The 24,474-nt window shown below is 37.0% G+C and overlaps 2 protein-coding genes across 3 annotated transcripts; both read right to left on the reverse strand.

The window, feature by feature from the left end:
- Window positions 1–461: 461 nt before the first annotated feature.
- Window positions 462–17,114, reverse strand: LOC132633009 (MADS-box protein SOC1-like). 2 transcript variants are annotated; one of them, XM_060349198.1, is made up of 8 exons: window positions 16,948–17,114; window positions 16,606–16,797; window positions 7,722–7,806; window positions 7,554–7,615; window positions 1,928–2,027; window positions 1,789–1,830; window positions 1,595–1,636; window positions 462–799 (listed from the first exon to the last, which is right to left on the reverse strand). In XM_060349198.1, the coding sequence occupies exons 2-8, from the start codon at window positions 16,785–16,787 to the stop codon at window positions 671–673; spliced, it is 642 nt and encodes a 213-aa protein (XP_060205181.1). In that variant the 5' UTR covers window positions 16,788–16,797; window positions 16,948–17,114; the 3' UTR covers window positions 462–670. The 2 variants fall into 2 exon arrangements, with proteins under 2 accessions (XP_060205181.1, XP_060205171.1); XM_060349188.1 differs by having other exon boundaries at window positions 462–817; window positions 16,948–17,108.
- Window positions 17,115–20,737: 3,623 nt separating this feature from the next.
- Window positions 20,738–21,541, reverse strand: LOC132610374 (uncharacterized). Its single transcript, XM_060324679.1, has 2 exons — window positions 21,126–21,541; window positions 20,738–20,990 (listed from the first exon to the last, which is right to left on the reverse strand). The coding sequence occupies exons 1-2, from the start codon at window positions 21,539–21,541 to the stop codon at window positions 20,738–20,740; spliced, it is 669 nt and encodes a 222-aa protein (XP_060180662.1).
- Window positions 21,542–24,474: the final 2,933 nt, after the last annotated feature.

Consider the following 24,474-nt stretch of genomic DNA (forward strand, 5'->3'; position numbering starts at 1 on the left):
AAACATATGTACACATATACTACGAGGTGTGCTCACCTCTGTTTTTGTGGGTCGAATGGCGCAAGAGCATAAATATTTCCTACCGAAGGGAAAATGGTAACAACATAATCAAGTACGTCTCAATTCCAAAGTAATTAGTTAAATATGAATTGTCAAGAACACCAACATAGCAATAAGAGCATATGAAAAGAATTACCGGCAACAATATAGATTTTCTGGAATTAAACAGCTATCGGTATGGTTTCCAATGCTGCTAGGCAGAAAGACATGATGACATGAAACTCAATTACACACAATGATTATTCTTCCACCTCAAACGTTGAAAAGAAACCTTTTTCTCGTGTGAAATGAAATGGTTTAGTTACTTAGCGAATCCCAAGCAAAACAAAGTACGCCAATTTAACTAGAAGGATATGAGAACAGTTTCTCAAATTCGAAGAATTAGTTGAGGTGCTCATATATAGAGTATCAAATGATATATAATACACATCCAAGTAAAGGAAGTACCATCAGTGTAAAAAACACTCATGAGCGTTACTCATGAGCGTTATTATCAAGCTCTAGCTCAAGTGCAAAATAATTCAACTGGAAAACTATTTCACAAGGCAACTCATTATATGTATGTATAACTGCAGAAGACGGACAATCAGTCCAGAAAATGTTCACGCAATTAATTTTTAAAAGGCCGCTTTGTTCTGCACTCTGGTAGACCAATAAATAATTCTGTCTCTACATCCGATTTTTCGCTACTCTCTGTAGAAAGGCCTTCTCCTTGATCTTCTTCACCTGATGTTTGTTGCTTTTCAAGACCACCACACTAAAAACAAAAGGACAAGGTAATTAGCTTTCGAAAATTGAATCATTTTTTGGTTCTTGATTTGTCTGGAAAATATTTCATACCCATGAGAGAGAATTATTGATTTAAATTTTGGACGAAAGTCATTTTTCCTCGTAACTATCTTAACTCTTTAACTTTATATCATTGCTCCAACAACACTTATACACTATTATCAATCTTTAATCTGAAAGGTTCATCAAAAACTATCTGATTTGTTAATATTATTACCAATCATTAATAAATACTTTTCTTGAAAAATATTTTCACAATGATCCAACCAAACTGTTCAAGAAATAACTCATTTTTTTAAGAAAACAATGGATACCGTCTTGCTAGTGTTTTCAAAAACATGAGAAAATTTTCTACCATGTCAAGAACATTCTCTTATATGATACTGATACCCAAAGATGGTAGCATAGACTAATAAAGGAAAAATCATAGTACTATAACTAATCTTTGTGTGTTTAGAATGGAAAGGACTCCAAACGGAAGGAAAGCAGGGGGAAAGGTAGTGTACGTTGATCAATACACTGGTTTTTAGTTTAGGGGTGACAAAATTAGCCCATGAAAATATGACCATTCAACCCGTCTAAGTTTGGATGGATCTATTTATTAACTCGGCGCATTTTGACCTGTCCAAATTCAGCCCAACCCCAGCCATTTTTCACCCTTAGTTTTTAGCTCTCCTCTCCTTTTTACTTTCAAATCTTTCATCTATAGTAATCTAAGGTTGAGGCTGAGGGAAAGAAAAAGTACCTTCTCTAACAACATAACGTTTTCAGATGCAAGGTCTTTCACCTGGAATTTTGAGACAAAAAAGCATGATACAAACAGTTAGTACTAAAACAAGTAACTATCATATATGCGTGAGGTTCCGCTTTATATTCAAGAAATTGCTCATGTTCATAGGAATTGTAGCCTGAAATAAATCTGTCAATATGTGGACTTACATTGTCTTTCAATCTCTCAATCTGTTCCCTATATACTTGCATCTGAATACAAACAAGAAAGGATTTGTCAAGTTATGGTAAGCTTCATATATAGGAACAAATAGACCATTATGGCGTGATGTTTTTTTTAAGAAATAACCTTTCTTGCGCGGATGATGTTGACACTCCGTTCCAACTGATGCTCCATCCGTTGAAGTTCTTCAAGACTGCAAGATCCTAAACTTTCTCCCAAGAGCTTCCTGATGCAAATGGAATTTATATTCGAAGGATCACTTGAAACATACTGGAAAATATGAGTGTGATACGATACAAGCTGTCATTTTTCATGAAAATATTTTCTGAAGAATGCTTTGTGATGCTTGATTGGTGAGTAGAAACAACTTTAAGGGAAAACATATATATTAATATAAAACTATAGCAAATTGGGGAGTAATCAATTTGATTGATATATATATGTATGATCCAGTAATCAATCTGGGCCAACCCGTAGGCCCAATTCACTACAAGAGAACATGGAATTAGCTACGGAATTTGTCGGTGATCCCTAGCTAATCCGTCGCTAAATAACTTCTCGCTAATTAGATTTTCTTATAATCCGTCGCTAATCCGTAGCTAAATGGGATTAGCATGGGATTTTTGCTTTTAGTTACGAAATTTTGTCTGTCGGTAATGAAAGAGATTAATTCCGTGATTATTCTCATTGATTGAGTTGGTAAATATACCACAGTTACAGTGTCCTATTAGGATACAAAATATACTAACTTAAAATAGAAGATTTACAAAATATTCTTTTACTACATATTTACAATATTTATCACACCCCCGCAGTCGAAACGGGAGGTTTACGAACGCTGAGACTGTCCCGAAAATCCTCAAATAAGATCTGTGGCAGTCCTTTAGTGAAAATATCGGCGAGCTGATATCGGGACGGAACATGGAGGACACGTACGTGTCCGCGCGCCACCTTCTCACGAACAAAATGGATATCCATCTCAATGTGCTTGGTGCGCTGATGTTGAACTGGATTTCCTGACAGGTAAATGGCACTGACATTACCACAATAAACCAAAGTAGCCTTAAGGACCAGACAATGTAGTTCCAAGAGGAGGTTACGTATCCAGCATGATTCAGAGACAACATTAGCAACCCCCCTATATTCTGCTTCTGCACTGGAGTGGGATAGAGTAGGTTGGCGCTTGGATGACCAAGATATCAAATTATCTCCCAAAAACACGCAGTAACCCGACGTTGAACATCGTGTGTCTGGACATCCTCCCCAATCAGCATCAGTATAGGAAACCAAATCAGTGACCGAAGATGGGTAGAGATGCAGACCATGATCAAGAGTACCCTGAATATACTAAATGATCCGCTTAAGAGCAAGCAGATGCGTATCTCGTGGAGCATGCATATGAAGACAAACTTGTTGTACGGCATAAGAGATATCCGGTCAACTGAACGTAAGATACTGAAGAGCACCTGCAAGACTCCGGAAATGAGTGGGATCTTCACAAAGATCGCCCGAAGAGGCACTGACCTTCGGTTTAGTGTCAACCGGAGTGGAAGAAGGCTTACACGATGACATGCCTGCACGTTCAATAATCTCCGAAGCATAACTTCGTTGTGAGAGAAACATACCACCCTTATGACGAGTCACCGCAATGCCAAGAAAATAATTCAAAGGACCTAGGTCCTTCATAGCAAATTCTGAGCCAAGAAGATCCATAATCGAACAGCGGAGAGTATCTCAAGAAGCAGTAAGAATAATATCATCCACATAGAGTAAAATGTAAGCCAAGTCGTGCCCTTTGCGGAAGATGAACAAGGAGTTGTCAGACCTGCTATTAGCAAAACCAATGGAAGAAACAAAGTCAGCAAATCTTTTATATCAAGCCCTTGGTGCTTGTTTAAGCCCATATAAGGACTTGCGCAACAAACACACGTAATCGGGATGAGATGGGTCACGAAAACCCATTGGCTGATGCATATATACTGTCTCCTTGAGCTCGCCATGAAGAAAAGCATTTTTGACATCCAACTGATGAATGGGCCAATGCTTAGATAGAGCTAGACTTAAGACAATGCGAATCGTTGCTGGCTTTATGACTGGACTGAAAGTCTCACCACAATCAATGCCAACCTGCTGTGTTTTTCCATCACCTACAAGACGGGCTTTATGCCTCTCAAAATCACCATTAGACTTTTCTTTATGAGTAAAAATCCACATAGACCGAATAACATTCACATTAGGTGGGCGGGGTACCAAATCCCACGTCTTATTTTTAATAAGAGCATCATATTCATCATCCATGGCCAATTTCCAATTTGGGTCACGTAGCGCATCTAACGGATTACGGGGTATGGGGGACCTGGTAACCGTCGTATGTAGATTAAATGGGTGCTTGGGCTTAAAAATCCCGCACTGACTACGAGTGACCATGCGTGTTTGGGTAGGAGGCTGCTGGACAGGAGGAGAAATGGTGGAGTTTGGTGGGTTGGCGGAAAGCTGGTGGGGGAGAGGCGATAGCTGGTCCAGTGAAGACGAGGGCAGACGCTGCTGCCCAGCAGAAGGAAGCGTGGGCAGCTGGCCCAGACTAGGCGGAAAACCACTGGGCAGTGGCGGGGAAGGACACGGCAGCGGTGGAGGTGGGCTGGTGGCGAGATGATGGATCAAGTACGGGGAAAGGCCATCATCAAGGAAGTCATACATGGTGGGAGTTGGAGTGTGGATTTTAGAAAACGGAAATTGAGTCTCATCAAATAACACGTGACGACAAATAATGATTTTATTTTTGGATAAATCAAAACATTTGTAGCCACGATGGCTTGGTGGATATCCCAAAAAGACACATGGAGTTGACCGAGGTTGCAACTTGTGAATAGTAGTAGACGGAAAAAGGGGATAACATAAACACCCAAAGACCCGGAGATGAGAATAAGACGGTTTCCGTTGGTAAAGGACTTCTAAAGGGGATTTGTGACCCAATAACTTGCTTGGTAAAATATTGAGGAGATAAGTCGCCATTTGCAATGCATGATGCCAAAAAAATGGAGGAATGGAGGCATGAGCAAGAAGAGTCCGGATGACATTATTTATTGAGCGAATTTTTCTTTCGGCTTTCCCATTTTGAGAGGATGTATGAGGACATGAAAGACAGAAAGACATCCCATTGGAGGCACAAAATTTTCCGAATTGACCATTATCATATTCCCTTCCATTATCGCATTGGACATTTTTAATATGACGTTCAAATTGAGTAAGAATGTGGGCCTTAAAATCTATAAATTTCGAGTAAACATCAGATTTTCTAGCCAGAGGGAAAGTCCACAAATAGTTGGTAAAATCATCCAAGAACAAAACATAATAACGGTGTCCCATAGAACTCAAAATGGGAGAAGTCCACAAATCACTATGAATAATGTCAAACGGAAATAAAGTTTCGGAAATAGAACTAGCAAAGGGCAACTTAACATGTTTACCAAGAACGCAAGAATGACAAATACTAGATGAACTAGAACTATTACATTCAATGCTTTTATTATGCCTAAGAAAATCCAAAATAGAAGCTCCCGGGTGACCCAAACGATCATGCCAACGTGTAGAAGACAAGGCAGCAAAGGTTGATGGTGAATTGGTGGGATATTTGAAGGTGGACAATGGATAAAGAGCACCCCTACTATGACATCTCATGAGAGTCATCCCCGTCCGGAAATCCTTCACAGAAAACCCATAAGGATCAAATTCAACACTTACAGAGTTATCAGTAGTAAATTTACGAACCGATATTAAATTCTTTATGAGTTTTGGTGCATGAAGGACATTGTTTAAAAATAAAGGAGGGTTCGGGGGAGGCAATTTAGCATGACCATAACCGCGAATTGGAATTGAATTACCATCACCAACAACAATGCCAGTATTACGATTGCTCAAATTAAAATAAGACGAGAGAGTATCTTTTGTGGATGTCATATGGGATGTGGCGCCGGTATCCATATACCAATTTGGATCGGGTTGGCTCAACGTCATTGTGTGCATGGCCGATTCAATATCAGTCGGAGTCCATTGCGGCGTTGCGCCCGCGCCTGCATACGCCTGCTGCTGTGGCCGCGAGCCCAAAATACCAGGTTGGGCCATCGACCTGGGGCCAAAAGAAAAGGCCTGCGGCTGCCACTCCTGCTGTGGCCGAGCCCACTGCGTGGTGGGATACGGGCAAAAGGGAGCCCATTGAGGCATCCATCCCCACTGCCACGAGGAGGAGGACTGCTGCCACTGCTGCTGGTCGCCTGAGATACGACCTCCATGGCGTCGGCTGCCACTGCCGCCGCCAGAACCACAGCCATTGCCGTTATTTTTCCCGCCGCTAGAGCCACCATTTTTGTTGTTATTTTTGCCCCGATGATGGTGAGAACGACCTGAATTTTCCAGAGGAGTAGAGTCGTCAAACTCTCGTTTGGAATTAGCCACCATAGTCGTGGGCGAGTCATCATGCATTTCAGCCAACGCCTTTTCCTCAAGGCACAAACTTAACCGAGCTTCGGAGAATGGTGGAAGAGGCTTACTTTGGCGGATGTAGGTGCCCACATTCTTGTACGCCTCGGTGAGTCCAGCCACCAGTTGGAGAACGAGGCGGTTGTCGGTCACCGGAGCCCCCACGCTCCTGAGTTGATCGGCCAAGGTCTTGAGACGTTGACAATACGCCGAAGCGTTTGGAAAATCCCACATCTTGACATGAGAGAAATCATGTTCCAATGCAACGGCACGGGAGTTTTTGTTGTCTTGAAAAAGATTACGGAGGCGATCCCAGGCCTCCTTTGCCGATAGATCTTCTTCGATGATCGTATGCAATAAGTCAGTGGAGATGGTTGCATACACCCATTGAAGTACCGTGGCATCCAAAGTGGACCACAACTCCTTTTCGTCGTCGGTGGTAGGAGCCTTCTCATTTCCGGTCGGCAGAATGTGGGAAAGGACACGGTGAGACCGGGTATGAAGCTTGAATAATTCAGCCCAAGCCGAATAATGATCCGTTTCCATCTCAAGAATGATAGGAATGTGATTCTTGATGTTGGAGACAGCCAAAGCAGGATGGAACTTGGTGTCTGCCATTAATGGAAGGCAAGAAGATGGACGGAAAAACAAAGAAGAGGACGTCGGAAAAAGAAGAAGAGGACGTCGGAAACTTAGGGCAGCGGAAGAGGAAAAGAAACCCTAGTATCTGATACCATGAAAGAGATTAATTTCGTGATTATTCTCATTGATTGAGTTGGTAAATATACCATAGTTACAGTGTCCTATTAGGATACAAAATATACTAACCTAAAATAGAAGATTTACAAAATATTCTTTTACTACATATTTACAATATTTATCAGGTAATTCCTTATTTTCTAGTAGTGATTATAGCCTTCAAAACTCGGGGATAATGGATTGCTTTGCACCTTTACGACCCCTTCTCTACTTGAATATCAGACTTAGTCCGCAAGATGCAAAGCAAGTCCCTCAACCTTTTTGCCACTTGAACTAAGACTCATTTGATGAAACTTTTGAATACTAATGATTAACAAAAACGTATAAGTGTTAGTTGGAACAAATAATATGAACATAAAGTTAAGGTAGTTGCCCTTTTGATGGAAAGTATATTCCTAGAAAAAACATGTGTGCTAATAGAACGCGAGATAATGACTTTCTTATGAAAAATATTTTTCCAGAAAATTACTTCTGATATATCAAACAAAAATAGCTTGTAGAGTAGGATTAATTAAACCTTTTAGATGTTTCAAGAAGCTCAATCTTCTTCATCAAACTTGCTGTTTCATGCTTCAAATTCTGCAATGTTATGTGTAATTAGCTACAATGAGCCTCAAAATGTTTTGCAAGAATTCATTGCTTGTCAATTCACCGCACGAGGAGACATCAAATGACCAGACCTAACCTGCATGCTGTTCTGTTCCACAACTGGCTTTTCGCCCTGATCATCTTTAATATGCTTCTGATGACGCTCGATAATCTCCTGCATGCTGCATTTCTCCAAAGTAACACTAACGTAATCAGCTTCTTTTTACCTTTTTTTTTTCTCCTTCCTTTGAAAGAACACACAACACGAGCAAATAGTGGCAAACTCGACCATTTCTGAGGATATTCATTTTTTAAATACACTCAAAAGTCTTTGCTAATTTTGAATATGTTCAACTGTGTGACTGTGATACCATGTTGAAGTGTGTGAGATCTGCTCTAAAAGCTTAAGCAGTTAGATAGAGCACATTTTTATTTACTCAATTATGTATTCAACAAAGTATCCATCCAAGATCCTCGCACATATTCGCACGTACCAGATATGTATCCATCCATAACTGTATATAACATTAATGTATTCTTAAAACAACTCTCCTGGTTGGTGTTATTGTATATTTATGTGAAGGTTGGAAGAATGTGGCCAAATAATGAAGGATAACCGGACGTAAAACATGTTGAAATGTGAACCTTGCGTTAGAAGAAGAAAAACTTTTTGATTTATGTGATACATGAATTTAGTTAGTTCATGTATTCGGATATTAGTGTAAGGATACATGTATGGTTGAATACATGTATCTGAGGAAAAAGAAGGATGAATAGAATTAAATGATGATACATGTACTAGATTAGGTACTTGCTACGATAGTTCTATAAATACCAAATTACTGTAGTCATTTGATATGAGAGGGAAAAAATGTAATCCTAAATATAAGTTAAGTTGGTGGAAAAATATTTTCCCCACTTATCGTCAAAGAGAATATTGATTATGCAAGTCAAGTTGAGTGGAACAAAGAAGATTCGTCTCACTTGTCTTCAAGAGAGAATTTGAATGATTGATAGTTCTTCTCCTCCCTCGATTTTCCAACAAAACAATCACAAGCTTGTGCATATGAAATCATTATATCTTTTATTTTCTTTTTTTTGCCCTTAGTTTTTGCTTCTTTTTTTTTCCTTATGTGGTGATGGGGATGGAATGGGGGAGGAAATGAAGGGAAAGTTCAATAAAAAGAAAAATCAAAGTATCACCATGCTCCTGTTGAAGATTGTCATAAGCATAATTAGGAAATTGTTACAGCGTATATCGATCCTAGTTATGTGAAGGCTTAGTTAGGTTGTTTAAATTTAAACTAAACACACCACCTCTTGAGAGTTGTATATAGCAGTTAGGACTCTTTTGATACTCTGCATCTAGTTATATAAATAAGCACACAGTGTACACATGAAATATATACAAAAGCGCTATTTATCCTCTCGCCTCTATATTGTGTATTTTTACAAGGTATCAAAGCTTTTGTAAATCTATGTGGCATATTTCTTTATATCAATGTCTTTAATTTGCACGTGTCATGATTTCTTTAAATCTTGTCCTACTTCTTGGGGGAACAATCTATAATACATAATAGGCCGGTGGAGCTTAGGCTATTTGACCATTCAATTTTTACTTCCCAAATGTTGGTCAACACGAGCGAAGCATATTAACAGGGCTCCACATCTCACGTCATACTAGAGCAAGTTTATCCATGTCTAGTTCAGCCGATACTACTCTTGATATGGGATAAGTTTTGGCTATCTAGTCTAGGTTGCCTAGGACACCACATTCCTTATCTCATGTATACGTCTGGTGTGCATAAATATTGTCCAATGTAATTGTAAATGAGATATGAATTATCCCTTGTATACCCCTTTTGGAACGACTACGACCTATGTTGGCAGTGGTGTTGAAAGAACGATCAGACTAGTTATTTAGTTGGCTCAAATGGTCTATCTGGAGAAGGTGTAGGTGAAATGGTCATAGTGGATACATTGATAAATTCATGGTTTAAGAAAAGGCTATGGGGTTCAGGGCGTGCAGACACAGTTGTGATGATGTCTTTGAACTCACGGGATAAGCCCTAAAATATGTAAATATTCTGGTCGGCTAAATAGGGGTGGGGGGGGGGGGGGGGGGGGGGGGGGCAACCGGCAACAGTTAACTTGTCTGCTATGAGTTTTGCTTTGTGAAGATATTGTTTCACTGTCAGGTCATGTATCTTGTTTCAAATTCTGAAGCTGCATATGGAGGTTAAGAGGTTAAGAATTCTAATGTCGGAAGGGGAAGAAAAACTGAAGCTGCTAGGGAATTCCATACATCTTTTGTGTTATTCAATCCTATTATGATAGAGACAGATTGATGAGAGAGGCTAAGAATCATCTGATCTTGTTTAATCTACTGTGTAGGCCGAATTGGTAGAGTCATGAAGATATATGTTCCTTCAACTTTGACGAGAGAGGATGGACAATGATGGCTACCATAAACGTATCCGTGCAAATTTTGACCACGATGAAAAGCTAGGAGTTTGTGTCTTCCAAAAAGCTAGAGGTGGGACTGTTCATATGCCTTGGAAATACTCACTCTTTGAGCCAACGTTTAGGGGTTGAATTTAGCGCAAGGTCCATTTAACATGTCATTACTTTCGGTGAGACCCCACATTGAACTCGTGGAGCAACATTTAAATTCCATTCTTTTGAATCACCAGGTTTTGTCTATGTTGACTATCACTACTAAATAAATTACTATTTTCCCATTGATTTCTCATTGAAAAATTTTCAGTGACTATTTCTCACTGAATGTCAGCAGGAAAAACATAAATAGTAGAGTTTTCATACAAAAAATTTATAAAGTTTCCCACCATTTCAATGGAAACCTGTTCCCACCATGCATTTTCCCAGTGAGATTGTCAGTGGGAATGCTGTGGGAAAATTCTGTTTTATAGCACAAATTTTTCACTCAATGTCGGTGGGAAAAATCTCTTTTGCTAGTAGTGTATTCCATTCCTTGTCACAGAGGTTTTATAGACGCTAATTAGTCTTTTGGGGTTGTAATCGATCTATGATTACTCGTATAACGTGCATTAATGAATCATTACTATCTTTTCGTATTTTCATGCATAACGAAATGTATTGATTGAAAAGAAATAATTCTTGCATAGATTTTCATAATTTAAACAATTATATTTGAAAAGGCCTGCATTCACGTTAGGGGCATATTGGATTTGGTTTGCTCAGGGCACTAGGCACCGGTCGCACAGATCGTGACAATCATATGATACTTGCTTAACTTAATTATAGAAAAATATCATTTTTTTAGAATAATTTTATTTTATTTTGAAAAAAAATGCTACTACAAAAAATGAGGTAGATGGTGTAATAATTTGGATGGAGGAGGAAAGCAAGACTTTTAGCTACCAATACGAGAAAAGACTACGAAGCAAGAGAAAGAGAAGACAAATAGAGAAGGAAAACAATTACTTGCATCCGGTGTATTAAATCGCAGTTACTTAACTGTAAAAGCTAACACTCTACCCTCCCCAGACCCCACGATGTGGGATTTCACTGGGTTGTTGTTGTTGTTGTTGTTGTTGTTGTTTAATGTTAGCTTTTACAGTTAAGTAACTGCGATTTAATACACCGGATGCAAGTAATTGTTTTCCTTCTCTATTTGTCTTCTCTTTCTCTTGCTTCGTAGTCTTTTCTCGTATTGGTAGCTAAAAGTCTTGCTTTCCTCCTCCATCCAAATTATTACACCCTGTACCTCATTTTTTGTAGCATTTTTTTTCAAAAAAAAAAAAAAAGTTAACATTAAACAATTAAAATAATTTCGTACTAGTTTGGATTTTTTCTTATATATATCCTTGCTTTTAATCAATGTTATTTTCTAATGTTTGGAATTTCATTTTCCACTTTTGCATATTTTCGAGGAATGATGTGTGTTATCATCATATTTACATTTAAATACAAAAGAATTCTTAACCTTCTCATATGATATCGAGTGTAAACTACATGTTACGGTTAAATAAAAGAATTATGTATAACGAAAGACTCAAGGTATAAAAAATAGTTGTGCCTGCATAAGGTGTAGATACGGTTATTTTGCAGTAAGATCATCGAAGTAGATCTTTGTGCAAATATAGTTTTTTGGAAATTAAAAAAAAAAAAAAACATGAGGAAGGAGAGACTCTTTAGGTTCAAATTTTGGAATTTTTTTTACGTGTGTTTCATTCGTCTATTAGATGATTAAGTTAACTAGCAGAGAAAGAGAGTCAGATTAACTGGGTACTACGGGGAGCCTCATAGTGGATTTAGGCCACAGTTTTCTAGACGACCAGCCATGCCGTCATCATCGGCAGCTTAGTCCACAGCCAGCGCACCGCCTCAGCTCCAGAGGCCTAGGTTTGCTTCATATGCTTATTATGGGAAAAGTTAGAGTTCCAAGGCACTAGGTTTCCAGAAGCAGGGGAGTTCGAGCCAAATGAGGCCACCTCGATCGTATTGCAACCAGTGTGGTAGAGAGCATACAGGGTCGTTCCGTGTGGGCACAAATGGGTGTTATTGGTGTGGAGTTCCTGACATATGTATGGAACTTCCTAGCACTTTCTCGGGGAGATAGAGGTGCTATGGCTCAGCCGACAAGGTCAGCCGCAATTTCATCATCATCAATATGTCCTCCAGGGCGTGTTCCTCAGGCCCCAGCAGGCTGTGGCAGAGACAAGGGTGGCGCATCTGGAAAGGATGGTGGCCAGAACCACATGTATGCTTTAGTGGGCCAACATGACCTAGAGTCATCTCTTGATATGGTCACATTTATATTATCAGTCTCTTCATATGATGTTTATGTGTTGATGGATCCAGGGTCTACTCTGTCATATGCTACTCCATTTGTTGCTGGAAATTTTGGGATAGTGCCAGAATTGTTAGGTAAACCATTCGTCGTATCTACTCCGGTTGGTGAATTGATTATAGCTAGTAAGGTTTATCGAGATTGTACGGTTGCAGTTTGTAGCCGTCTGACCTTTGAAGATTTGATTGAATTGGAGATGGTTGATTTCGATGTTATTATGGGTATGGATTGACTATCGTCTTGTTACGCCACGCTCAATTGTCTGGCAAGAATCATATCGTTAGCTTACGATATACCATTATGGGATTAGAGTATCCTACCTACGATGAATAGTGATGGCTTCTAAAGTATCGTTATGAGTTATAGATTGTTAGTTAAGGTGAATCATATTAAGAATTTTGATTAACATTATCAGGGCCTAGATTGTTACATAAGCTAAATCATTTTAAGAACTTTTAGACAATCGTAGATGGGCTGTAACTTCTATTTAAGATGAATCAGGTCAATGACTTTCAAGTGATTATTGATGGGTTATAGATTAATCATGTGCGTAGTTTATGGATTACCATTATTGGGTAATAGTCCCTTACCTAAGATGAATCATATTGATAGCTTCTGGGTCATTGTTGATGGGGTATAGATCTCTACTTAAGGTAAATCATATCGATAACTTCCAGAATTGTGTCACTAACCTTATGTGATCGTGAATGGAATATAGTTCCTATCTAAGATGAATCATGTCGTTGACTTCCAGAATTATTATCATTGGGATATAATACTTTACTTGAGATGAACCGTGTTGGAACAGATGTTCCAAACTTACCCGGAAATAAGATAAGTCGAGCAATATCGTGAAGTGTCATAGATCTTATGTTCGTATAGAGGGTTTCTCTACTCTTATAGTCATTGAGGTTCCTTATGCATTATGTTTTGACAGTCGAGTCTCTTTATAAGTATCAAGTTTCCATAGCGCAATATAGAGTTCCTTGTATTTGTCGATGATGCGTATAATTAAAGGTGATGACATATTTATGTGATTAACTTAATCACCTAATAGACGATGAAAATACATGCAAAAAACTTTCAAAATTTGAACTGAAAGTGTCTAATGGAAACACTTTATTAAGAGTTGAGGTATTCAATTGAAACATGACTTTGTTCGAGTGTCTAAATAGAATATCCTGATAAGTTTATGGGGCTAGCTATGTGTTAAGCCAAAAAATTTCTTGATTAATAACTTTCATATTTTCACGTGAATTCAATAGCTTTTGCTCATATTCTTTCTCTCTATATATATAAAATTCATTGAATATTTATAAAAATTTCATTGTAAATCCTATTATTAAATTGTATATTAATTTTAGATTAATATAAGAACTCATAAACTTCAAATCCAAAATCCACCTATGATCAAACACACTTGCCTAACATTATAGATCCAAGCTGTGTTCTGATGTACTTATTGCCACATTGGATGAATTGTGCACTGAACCATATGTCATTTTTTGATATTCTTCTTAAATTTTGAGTCTCTTTATCATCAGAACTCTTGGCTCTGCCACCCTTGATATGCCCCTAGGCCCCAGCTGATGAAATGTCGAAAAGAGAAGATATTTGGAAGTGTGAACTACTTTTGGTTTTATCGTTTGTTCCCGTGTTTGTAGCCATGGAAGCATGACTTTTGAGGGATATCTTTACATTGTCAAAGTTGATTCTCTGCCATTATTTATGGATACTTCAGTAAGAGGGGTGTACATGGGCTGACTCACCCCAAAGTACATTCAAGACAAGAAAGGACATAAATTTAACTTATATCTACCAATAATTTAAAATACTGTTGTACTATTAGTACTCTCTCTGTCCCAATTTATGTGACACTTTTCGCTTTTCAAGACTGCATGAATTTTAAGCAACATTTTAAGATGTATTTTTTTACCGAATTGATATGAGAAAAGTTGCAACTTATAGTACTTTTCATGTAGTTTTCAAATATATAATTTTTAATGTTAAAATATTGAGTTAATCTAATCCAATTTAGCTTCAAAATTTAGTCAAACTGACTCTCGAAAAACAAAAAGTACCACATAAATTGGGATGAAGGGGGTATATCATAACATGCTGTAACATAGTCTGTATAATATAAACTTCCTCCGGCTCAATTTATGCGAAAGTTTGATTGGATACAGAGTGTAAGAATAAAAGAAAGACGTTTGAAACTTGTGGTTTAAGACAAATCATAGCTATTGTGTGGTTATAAATCATTTCAATAAGGGCAATTGAGTAGCTTATGTTAAATTGTTACTAAATATCGAAATTCTCATCCTTTTTGGTATTGACTAAAGAGAAAAGAATATCACATAAATTAAACCGGATGAAGTATTATTTTTGAGATAACTAATCCACTTTTCAGGAACGGTTTCTGTGTAAGCTGTTATTGATTCTGTCGAATCTGTAACTTAAAGACTACATCCGCCTCTGAAAACTAGTATAAAGTACTTATATACTGTCACTGTATTTTACTCTTATAGCATGTTATCTACCTTATTTTATGTAATTAAATATTTTTAATGACTTGATAGCATAAATATTCTGTTATACTATCGATAAATAAAAGTTAAACTCTTATCAATAGTAGTATATTGAGAAGGCACATAGTGTTGTTCTTTTTTTTTTGACATAGTGATTTGGGATCTGCAACGATGTAGATTGAAAGCCGAACAAATATATCTGCCCAAAAGATTCTCAAGGTGTGTTATAATGGATACAACCTAAGAGTATGGCCTTTCCGAAGGAACATACTAACTTGACAACTGGCTCTCATACACTTGGCTTTCAAGTTTGAAATCCACAGACACCTCTCTAGTGGTACTACCCCTTTAAACAAATAGTGAGACGGTATGCTTTTTCACTTTCTCACCCTCTATTTTATTTAACTTTGTCAGTAATTTACAGTACTTAATCAATTTTATGGGAAAGAAGGACATTGATGACCAGACTTGTTAACCCTAAGAGAGAAATGTTTAAACTTTAAACAACACATAAGATGAGGGTCTCATCACGAGGCATATTTTCCACTGTCAACCCTTCCTTTTAGTTTTAGCTGACCAAGGAAATACTGTTAATAGATAAAACGCAGAGTCAAGATTCGAAATTTATAGATTTTGGATTCTAACTCTTTAAAGCTATTGAGTTCTAAATTTATAATTTATGCATATTAAATAAAAAAATTAAGACAAATATAAAGTTTGAATCTAAGTTACTTGATTCTGTGAAACTCATACTGAATAAGGTACATCCGCCCCACCTAATGTGCATCATTACAAAATGAAGTGTTATTCAGAGGGACTTTGGTGATCCGAAATATTACCTTTCCTGATTATCCCAACAAAAGAAGTTTCTAATTTGTCTTCGTCAACTGCTTCTGATGCAAACATAGGAGGAATTACAAATTATACAAAATTATTTAGTTGCATATTTTTTGTGCCTTTCTTAGCTAATAGATCCGCTACTTGGTTTTGTTCCCTATAGCTAAACTGAATGTAACAAACCAGATATCACTTACTGAAAATTAAAACAATTGATGTATACCCTAGGGTTTTCTTACGGTGAGAACTATCTTGAAAGATTGGGACTTGTGATATCTGATACTTCACCATATTTGGATGATAAAATGCACAGATTGAATTTCTGTAAAGTACTTTACTCTTAATTATTGTTTCCGGTAACTTAATTAATTAATGGTGTAAAAATATTATACGCCCTCAACTGTGCAGAAGCTAAACTCTTCACAAATGATAGGAGTAGTACTGCTTCATTTAGTGAGACGTGATAGAATGAAAGTCCAGTCATAATAGATAGCGTTCATTTATAAGCGTTTTTTAAGTCACCAAAAGAACTTAAAACTACATATCTATAAAAACCCAAATTAATCATTTACATAGTGAAGTTGGGCTTGATTTTCCAGGTAACTAAAGGATGAGATCTGATATGAACAGAAACAAAATCACAGTTTCAGGAGTACTATATCTAGCTAGCTCATAGAAAGTATGAACAAAAACCAACTATATATAATCCCCTAAACATAAACTATAGTCTAAACAAACTCAATCAAAAACAATAAAAACATAAATAAAAAAGATGTAATTACCTTGAGCTGGAGAATTCATAAAGCTTGGCTCTAGGAGAGAAAATAATCAATCCAACCTCAGCATCACAAAGAACTGAAAGCTCAAAGGCTTTCTTTAACAACCCATTTCTCCTCTTAGAGAAAGTAACTTGCCTGCTTGTCGTGTTTTCTATACGTCTCATCAGAGTTTTCCCTCTCACCATTATTATAAATCTGAAATCACAAAGATGAACAAGACAAAATTGCTTGTCAAATTGTGCCAATATATCTCAAGAGAAGAAGTAATAAAGGGTTGTAAGAATTTTATAGAGAAAGGCAAGGGGTATAATTAGTGCAGATGGTGGAGGAAGAATGAGTACTTACAAAATTGGCAAAAACCCCAGAGAATCTTTTGCTAAAAAGATGAAAGTCTGATGAATAAATGTGTATTTTTTCAGGGAGAGAAAGAGAGAGAGTGGGGAGAACAACTCAGAAGAACCCCAAAAAGGTGAACTGAGGTGGGTGACAATTTTGATTTATTTTCAACACGTATTATGTCCTGTGTACCGATAGTGTATAAATTTGTTAAGCCGTTACATTAAGTTAACTTATAATAAACAATCAACAAGGCTGTGGTGGAATAGATGAAATCATTTTCACCCTTAATCATAGGTCTTATGTTTGAGCTTTGATATGAACATATCTTATTAGGGCGTTACACGCTGCGAATCCGGATTAATAGGGCCCAATACGGATACTGAACAGCGAGTGAAAAAAAAAACTTACAATAACACAACTATAGCCTAAAATTAGAATAATAGTCTATTCTACGGAGTATAATATATGATTGAGTTGAGGGGATGTTGCTGTTAGTGTATACTATAACTTAAATTATCTTAGGATATATCATGAAAAGAAAGCAAGGGCAATGTCAAGTGCTTCACTTTCTTTCCTTGTTCATGTACACATTCTTATATTCTCTTTTTTCTCCTAAGTTATGGAGTAAGTTTTACGACGACCGGTGAGACACAAATATTACATGGTGTGTGAGGGGATTTTTTAAATTGGAATTATTATGTGGGACCCACCCATCATGACATGTCAGCGTTCCTCTTTCTACCCTATCCACTTCTCTTCTTCGTTGCCATTTTGTTTCTCTTTCCTCGCCATTCTCTTCCCCCCCCCCCCCCCCCCCCCCTTTTTTTTCCTCTCCTCATTTTCTGTTTTTCATCAACTTTGAAACCAATTTTATTAGATGCAGACCACATTTATATACTGCAATTTCACTGTCCAGTTTTTGAGTTTTTCAATTCCTTCAAATTTCATATTTTTCAGCCACCTCAATATTTTTTTCCTTTCAAATAACAGAAGTACCTGGGCAATTCCGTACAAACACCACCGGAGGATCCCACCATCTTTCCCTTCAGGATTATTTATGCTAATAGCCTCTAGTTATCTACTTGGGCTGGGCACATTTATTTTCATTTGCCATAGCTGAACCATTTGTCAAAAATTATCAAATCTTATATATTGGTCACAATAGTCAATCCAAAATTCACTACATGAAAAAAAAAAAAAAAAAAAAAAAAAAGCCTAGAACTAATTAGATCGACTAACCAAAATCCCCCAAAACCATTCTCAAAACTAAACCCTTGAAATAAAAGAATCTAAATCGTGTTATAAAAATGATAAATAACACTTACTGTATTTTATTAAGTAAAATAGAGAAACAAGACATTTTAAAAGGAATGAAAAAAAGAATTTAATGGTGGGTGATTGGCATAAGGAAGAAGATAATGAAGGAAGGAAAGTAGGCAGTGAGAAAAACACAGTGGGTCTTTGATAGATTGGAAAGTGGGACCGTACTAGTCCATTTGTCAATCAAACAATGCCTCACACAAGTATGGGTTGGCATGCCTCACATAGTAAAATTTTCCCTAAGTTAGAGCCTGTTTGGATTAGCTTATAAGTTGTTTATAAGTTGTTTTCAGCTTTTTTGAGTGTTTGGATGGTCAGCTTAAAGTCATTTTGTGCTTAAATAAGCTCAAAAAAATAATTGGGCCTATTTGACTTAACTTATCTAAAGCAGCTTATAAACTGAAAACAGCTTATAAGTCGAAAAAAATAGTTAGACTACCCCAATTTATTTATTTTAACTTATTAAGCCCATCCAAACAGGCTCTTAAGCTGTTTCTAGTTGTAGCTCTAGACCCCACAGTCCACCATGAAAAAGGAAAAAAATAGAAAGAAATAAAAAAAGAGTATATAATTATGCAGTGGAAAGTGGAAATAGTTTTGGTAAACCTAGAAAGCTACCTAAAATAGAAAATCAGATACAAATGGAAAACAAAGCAGATATAAACTCTGGGAAATATTGAAATACTCTCTCGGGATAAAAAAGTGTGTCCACTTAACTTTTTTTTTTTTGAGTTAAAAAAAATATACACTTATCAAAATCAAAAAAAAATTACTTTTATTTTTTCAAATTTTCCCTTTTTAAATATTATGTGATTAAATTTTAATATATATATAATTAGAAACAGTTTAATTAAATTATCTATTTTTATTTAAAAATTTAGTAATATTTTTTTAAACAGTATGTAAATAGATAAGTGAAAACTCTTTTTTATTATGAGGAAGTAGTACAGTAGAATATTAAACTGAAAAGGAGCGCTATTGTGGTGACTCCACCAAAAATAACAGTGGAGTAATAATTCTTCATTATTATAAGGATGTCCGTACAATGTTTGGAACACGTCAATGAGTACGTCCCAATGATAACTCGAAAGCACATTGCTTCTGTGACCATCTTTTTTTTTGGTTAATTTAGCTGCTTTTGTGATCTAAAATTTCAGACCCTTTCGACCAAAGAAAAAAAAAATTAGACCCTTTTTCCTTCATTTAAGCTGCACCATAGGTTTGTATGTGTTGGCTGTGAAAATAAAATCTTATATTGATAGCTCAAAATATTGAAAAGTTACATATAAGGTATAGAGATATTTTAATGGTGTGAGGTATTTTGAGAAAAATCATGCGGGCTGCTTGAAATTTTAGTTCAAGGTGAATGGGGTGCGCTAACAGAGTCTCACATTACAACAATAACATACCCAATGAATCCCACATAGTGGGATATAGGGAGGGTAGAGTGTACGCAGACCTTACCCCTATCTTGGAAGGTAAGGAGCAGTGGCGAATCCAGGATTTTGACTCAGGGGGTTCGGAAAAAACAACAAAAGCTAAATATAAAAAATAATGTTGTTACTAGGAATCAAACCTAGGATGCTAGATTTGATTTGAACACCCTGAACCACTTGAGCTAACCTTTTGCATTTGTTCAGGGTGTTCAGAAGTTAATATATGTACATAAACACAAAAAATCTACCCTATACATACACTGTAATTTTTCGCCAAGGGTGTTCAGGTGAACACCCTCGGTAGCCTCTAAATTCGCCCCTGGTAAGGAGGTTGTTTCTGGTAGACCCTCGGCACAAGGACAAGCAAGTCAAAGCAATATAAAACACATAATAAACACTGTAAAAAGCATGAAAAAAGCTAGCTGAAAAACAAAGAAGCAGTAACTACTGCAAAATAGTACGATAATCAAAGTACAAGAAACACTAGATAGTAGCAGAAATCGAAGGACCAAAAACTGTAAGAATACTACTACGACTAAGTAGGACAACGCTCAACTACCTGCTAGCATTCTACCCTAATCCGTGTCCTCTCTATAATCTCTTATCTAAGGTCATGTCCTTGGTAAGATGGAACTGCGTCATATCCTGTCTAATCACCTCTCCCCAATAATTCTTCGGCTTACCTCTGCCTCTTCTAAAATCATCCATAGCCAACCTCTCACACCTCCGCACTGGGGCATTCATGCATCTCCTCTGCACATGCCTGAACTATCTCAGCCTCGATTCCCGCATCTTATCCTCTATCGGGACCACTCCCACTTTGTCCTGGATATCCTTATTTCTAATCCTATCTCTCCTAGTATGTCCACACATCCATCGCAACATCCTCATCTCCGCAACCTTCATCTTCTGAACGAGAGAGTTCTTGAGTGGACAACACTCTGCCCCATACAATATAATTGGTCTAACCGCCACTCTGTAGAACTTGCCTTTCAAGTTTTGGTGGCACCTTTTTATCACATAAGACTCCAGATGAGCCTCTATTTTATCCATCCTGCACCAATACGGTGTGTGACACCCTCGTCAATCTCACCATTTCCTTGGATAATAGACCGAAGATACTTGAAACTTCCTTTCCTTTGGATGACATGAGTCTCAAGCCTCACTTTCATGCCAGCGTCATGCAATACGTTACTGAACTTGCACTCCAAGTATTCTTTCTTAGTCCTACTCAACCTGAACCCATTAGACTCAAGAGTCTGTCTCCAAACCTCCAGTTTAGCGTTAACTCCACTGCAAGTTTCGTCAATCAGAACTATATCATTCGCGAATAACATACACCATGGCACCTCAACTTGGATTTGTCGAGTCAATCCATCCATCACCAAGGCAACTAGAAATGGGCTAAGAGTTGATCCCTGGTGCAACCCCACTACTGGGAAATGCTCCAAGTCTCTTCCCACTGTTTTTATCCTGGTCTTGGCTCCATCATACATGTCTTTGATCGCCCGAATGTATGCCGCAGAAACCCATCTAGCCTCTAGGAATCTCCAAAGAACCTCCCTTGGAAGTTTGTCGTATGCCTTTTCAAGGTCGATGGATACCATATATAGGTCCCTCTTCCTCTCCCTATACTGCTCCACCAATCTTCTTACCAGATGAATAGCTTCAGTAGTTGAACACCCCGGCATGAAACCGAACTGATTCTTGGAGATAGACACGTCTCTCCTCACCCTCATCTCCACCACCCTCTCCCAAACTTTCATGGTGTGGCTTAGCAGTTTGATGCCCCTATAGTTGTTGCAACTCTGAATATCACCCTTGTTCTTGTATAAAGGAATCATTATACTCCACCTTCATTCTTCGAGCATTCCGTCATTTAAAAATGACATTAAACAACCCAGTCAGTCACTCCAAGCCTGCCCTGCCTGCGTTCTTCCAAAATTCCACCAGGAACTCGTCAGGCCCGGTGGCTCTTCCCCTGTACATCCAATGAACAACCCCTTTCACCTCCTAGAACTTTATACTCATACAATACCTAAATTCACGACACCTCTCGGATTGCTCCAAATCTCCCAACACAATGTCTCTGTCTCCTTCTTTGTTCAAGAGCAACAGAGTCCCACATTGGTAATTGAAAAGACTGGGAAGTAAAATAAGGTTTAAAAATACTTTTAATGGTATGAGCCATTTTGATAAAAATTATGCAGGTTTGACTTAGAGCGAACAATATCATATCATGTTAAGTCTATCTTTTGGTTGGATTAGCCTAACAATATGGATGGTGGCAAGAGCTTACTGCTTCGTCACCAATGCCGTCAAGCTAGACTCCAATTTTTTGGCAGCTCAGCTAAATCCGGTAGTACCTAGTGAACACTTAATGTACGTTAAAAATGTGATTACTCAACCCTTCACTAACAACCAGTCAAAATAAAAAAATAAAATTGACCCTTGATGTAGGGTACCCGTGAATTAAGTGTTGGAATCACTTGAAGATCACGAGAAGTTGAGTAAGCTCGTAGCTTGATGTAAGTAAGACTAACTTACTAGAGGAGAATTCTAGCAAACCTACGTACCCCACATGTTCGATATAATATCTGAGATATTGTTCTAGTCATTTAGTTCTCAATCCACAATATCCTCACTCAGTTTAGTCTGAAGTAAGAACATAGGAGTCAGTGGCGGATGTAGCATTCTATACGGGGTTCAATTGAACTCATAACTTTCGATGCGGAGTATAAATTTATGTGTAAAAAGTTATTGAAATTGCAATAAATAGTAGGCATGAATCCATAACTTTTAAAACATAATGGATTCAAGCTAAATCTTAAAAGATTGAACCCATAGAGTTTAAATCCTGAATCCGCCTCTGATTAAGAGTTTTACATTCGTTATTAGCTACCCCATGTTTGTAAGTGCCAAATTGCATGATTGTACGGGGATAGGCCGACACCTCATGTGTATGTTGCCAGATCTCACGTACGCAGGACCATGATATGAAAATCTTTTTCATAAAAAAAATACTCTTCTAGAATTATCTCAGCATTCATGCGCATGCCAGTTAATTATTCAGCTTGCAATTCAACTTTGTCTAGTTACAATTGTCAGCATGCAGTCTTCAGTTATTAGTTTCAATTCCAAGCCTTATATAATCTTTACTATTTTGCACATTTATCTGAGAAAGTCTCGTCTCCTTTTATTAAGGAGGAAACCTATGGGATTTTACTAGGTGTCCTATTAAAGATACTTAGCCGGAGGGCCTTTTTAACTTTTTTGGATGCAGATATTGCGGATTACGTCTCAAGCACATCCGAATAATTAACTCACTTCCACCAGTTAATTCGATGGGACCCTATTTCTCATGTCATGGTATCATATTTTTAGTATTCTGGGGAATGGCCCGAGGACAATGTGTTTTTTGGTACTATTATTATTCTTATAGACTCGTGACTTAGCCTAGAGGGTATTTATAAATTTCAGTCCCACTTTTCGATATTTATTTACCATTAAGTATTACTCCGTTCGTTTCAATTTATGTGATATTATTTGATTTAATATAAAGTTTAAGAAATAATAAAATATTTTTGAAATTTGTGATCTAAAACAAATCTTAAATTTTTGTGTGGTTATAAATCATTTCACTTAGAGTAAAAGGAGAATTTTAAAGTTAAATTATTTTAATTATATCAAGGTGACATTTTTTTTGTGAGACAGACTAAAAAAAAGGGGTGTGATATAAATTAGGACAAAGGGAGTACCAATTACTCTGGCCTTTCTAGGCAATTCAAACAATTCTAGTGATGTTATCTAATATGTTAGCTAGTCAACAGTTAGCTTCGGATGTCGATCACATTCCACCCAATTTCAGGCCGTGACAACTTTCCTAAAAGAGACATAAACACGTTTTCAAGATAAATGAATGGAGTTTGGTGTGTCGTAATTGTAAGAAGGGGAACACGCTGGAGAAGAAATGAGGACCACGACAGAGAGAACAAAAGGACAAGTACATATAAATACAAACTGAAAAATTACAATAAATAAAGGACACTATTGGTGATTGTCAATGCAACCCCAAAAAGACGAATAGAGACAAGAGACTATTTTTTGCTACTATTAATCGGCTGAAAATTCTAAAAGATACAAAAATAGCTAGCCAAAAGTGGTTTAAATATACTCATTAATATAATCATTTACTCCCTGAGGCTCATGATAAGTGTTTGTTTAACCTTTTTAATTTGATTTAAAATAAGTGTCTACTTACATAATTTAAAAGGAAATTAATTTATTTTTTTAAAATTTTCCTTTTAAGTGTTATGTGATCAGATCTCAATGTATCAAGTTAAAAGTATATAATATGCAAATATTAATTAAGGGTAGTTTAATATTTTTTTTTTTTTTAGAATTACTATTTTTTTAAGGAGTGTGCTAAAGCTAAGTGAACACTTATTTTAAGGCAGAATAGCTTGGGACCTCCTGAGCTTGTCGATTTTTATTCGGTGTATACCTAAACTATGCGTTACCTTAATTACCTCATAAACTTGGTAATATAATAGTCTCGACCCCCCTAGATGCTGACAACCTATGGAAGTGTGACACACGCGCTGCCACATGATTTTTTTTGTCCATGTGGCATTTTTTAAGGATAATATATATATATATTTTACCTTTTTAAGTTCACCAATTATTTAGATCATCTTTTTCGGGCCAAATCTGTAAAAAAAGAACTTGAAACAACAATATTTTCATCATACTTTTTTTATTTGGCTAAAGATAATGA

Source organism: Lycium barbarum, chromosome 1 (assembly GCF_019175385.1).
Source record: "Lycium barbarum isolate Lr01 chromosome 1, ASM1917538v2, whole genome shotgun sequence".
Classification (NCBI taxonomy): domain Eukaryota; kingdom Viridiplantae; phylum Streptophyta; class Magnoliopsida; order Solanales; family Solanaceae; genus Lycium; species Lycium barbarum.

Bases quoted from the DNA above. Each gene is read 5' to 3' on its own strand.
- LOC132633009 (XM_060349188.1), bottom strand. From the start codon at position 16,787: ATGGTGAGAGGGAAAACTCTGATGAGACGTATAGAAAACACGACAAGC. The intron at 7,616-7,721 runs GTTAGGTCTGGT...ATAACATTGCAG, and splicing joins TGGAACAGAACAGCATGCAG to AATTTGAAGCATGAAACAGC. The intron at 818-1,594 runs GTACTTTTTCTT...TTTTGTTTTTAG, and splicing joins ACGTTATGTTGTTAGAGAAG to TGTGGTGGTCTTGAAAAGCA.
- LOC132610374 (XM_060324679.1), bottom strand. From the start codon at position 21,541: ATGATTCCTTTATACAAGAACAAGGGTGATATTCAGAGTTGCAACAAC. The intron at 20,991-21,125 runs GTTGCACCAGGG...CGAAACTTGCAG, and splicing joins GAGCATTTCCCAGTAGTGGG to TGGAGTTAACGCTAAACTGG.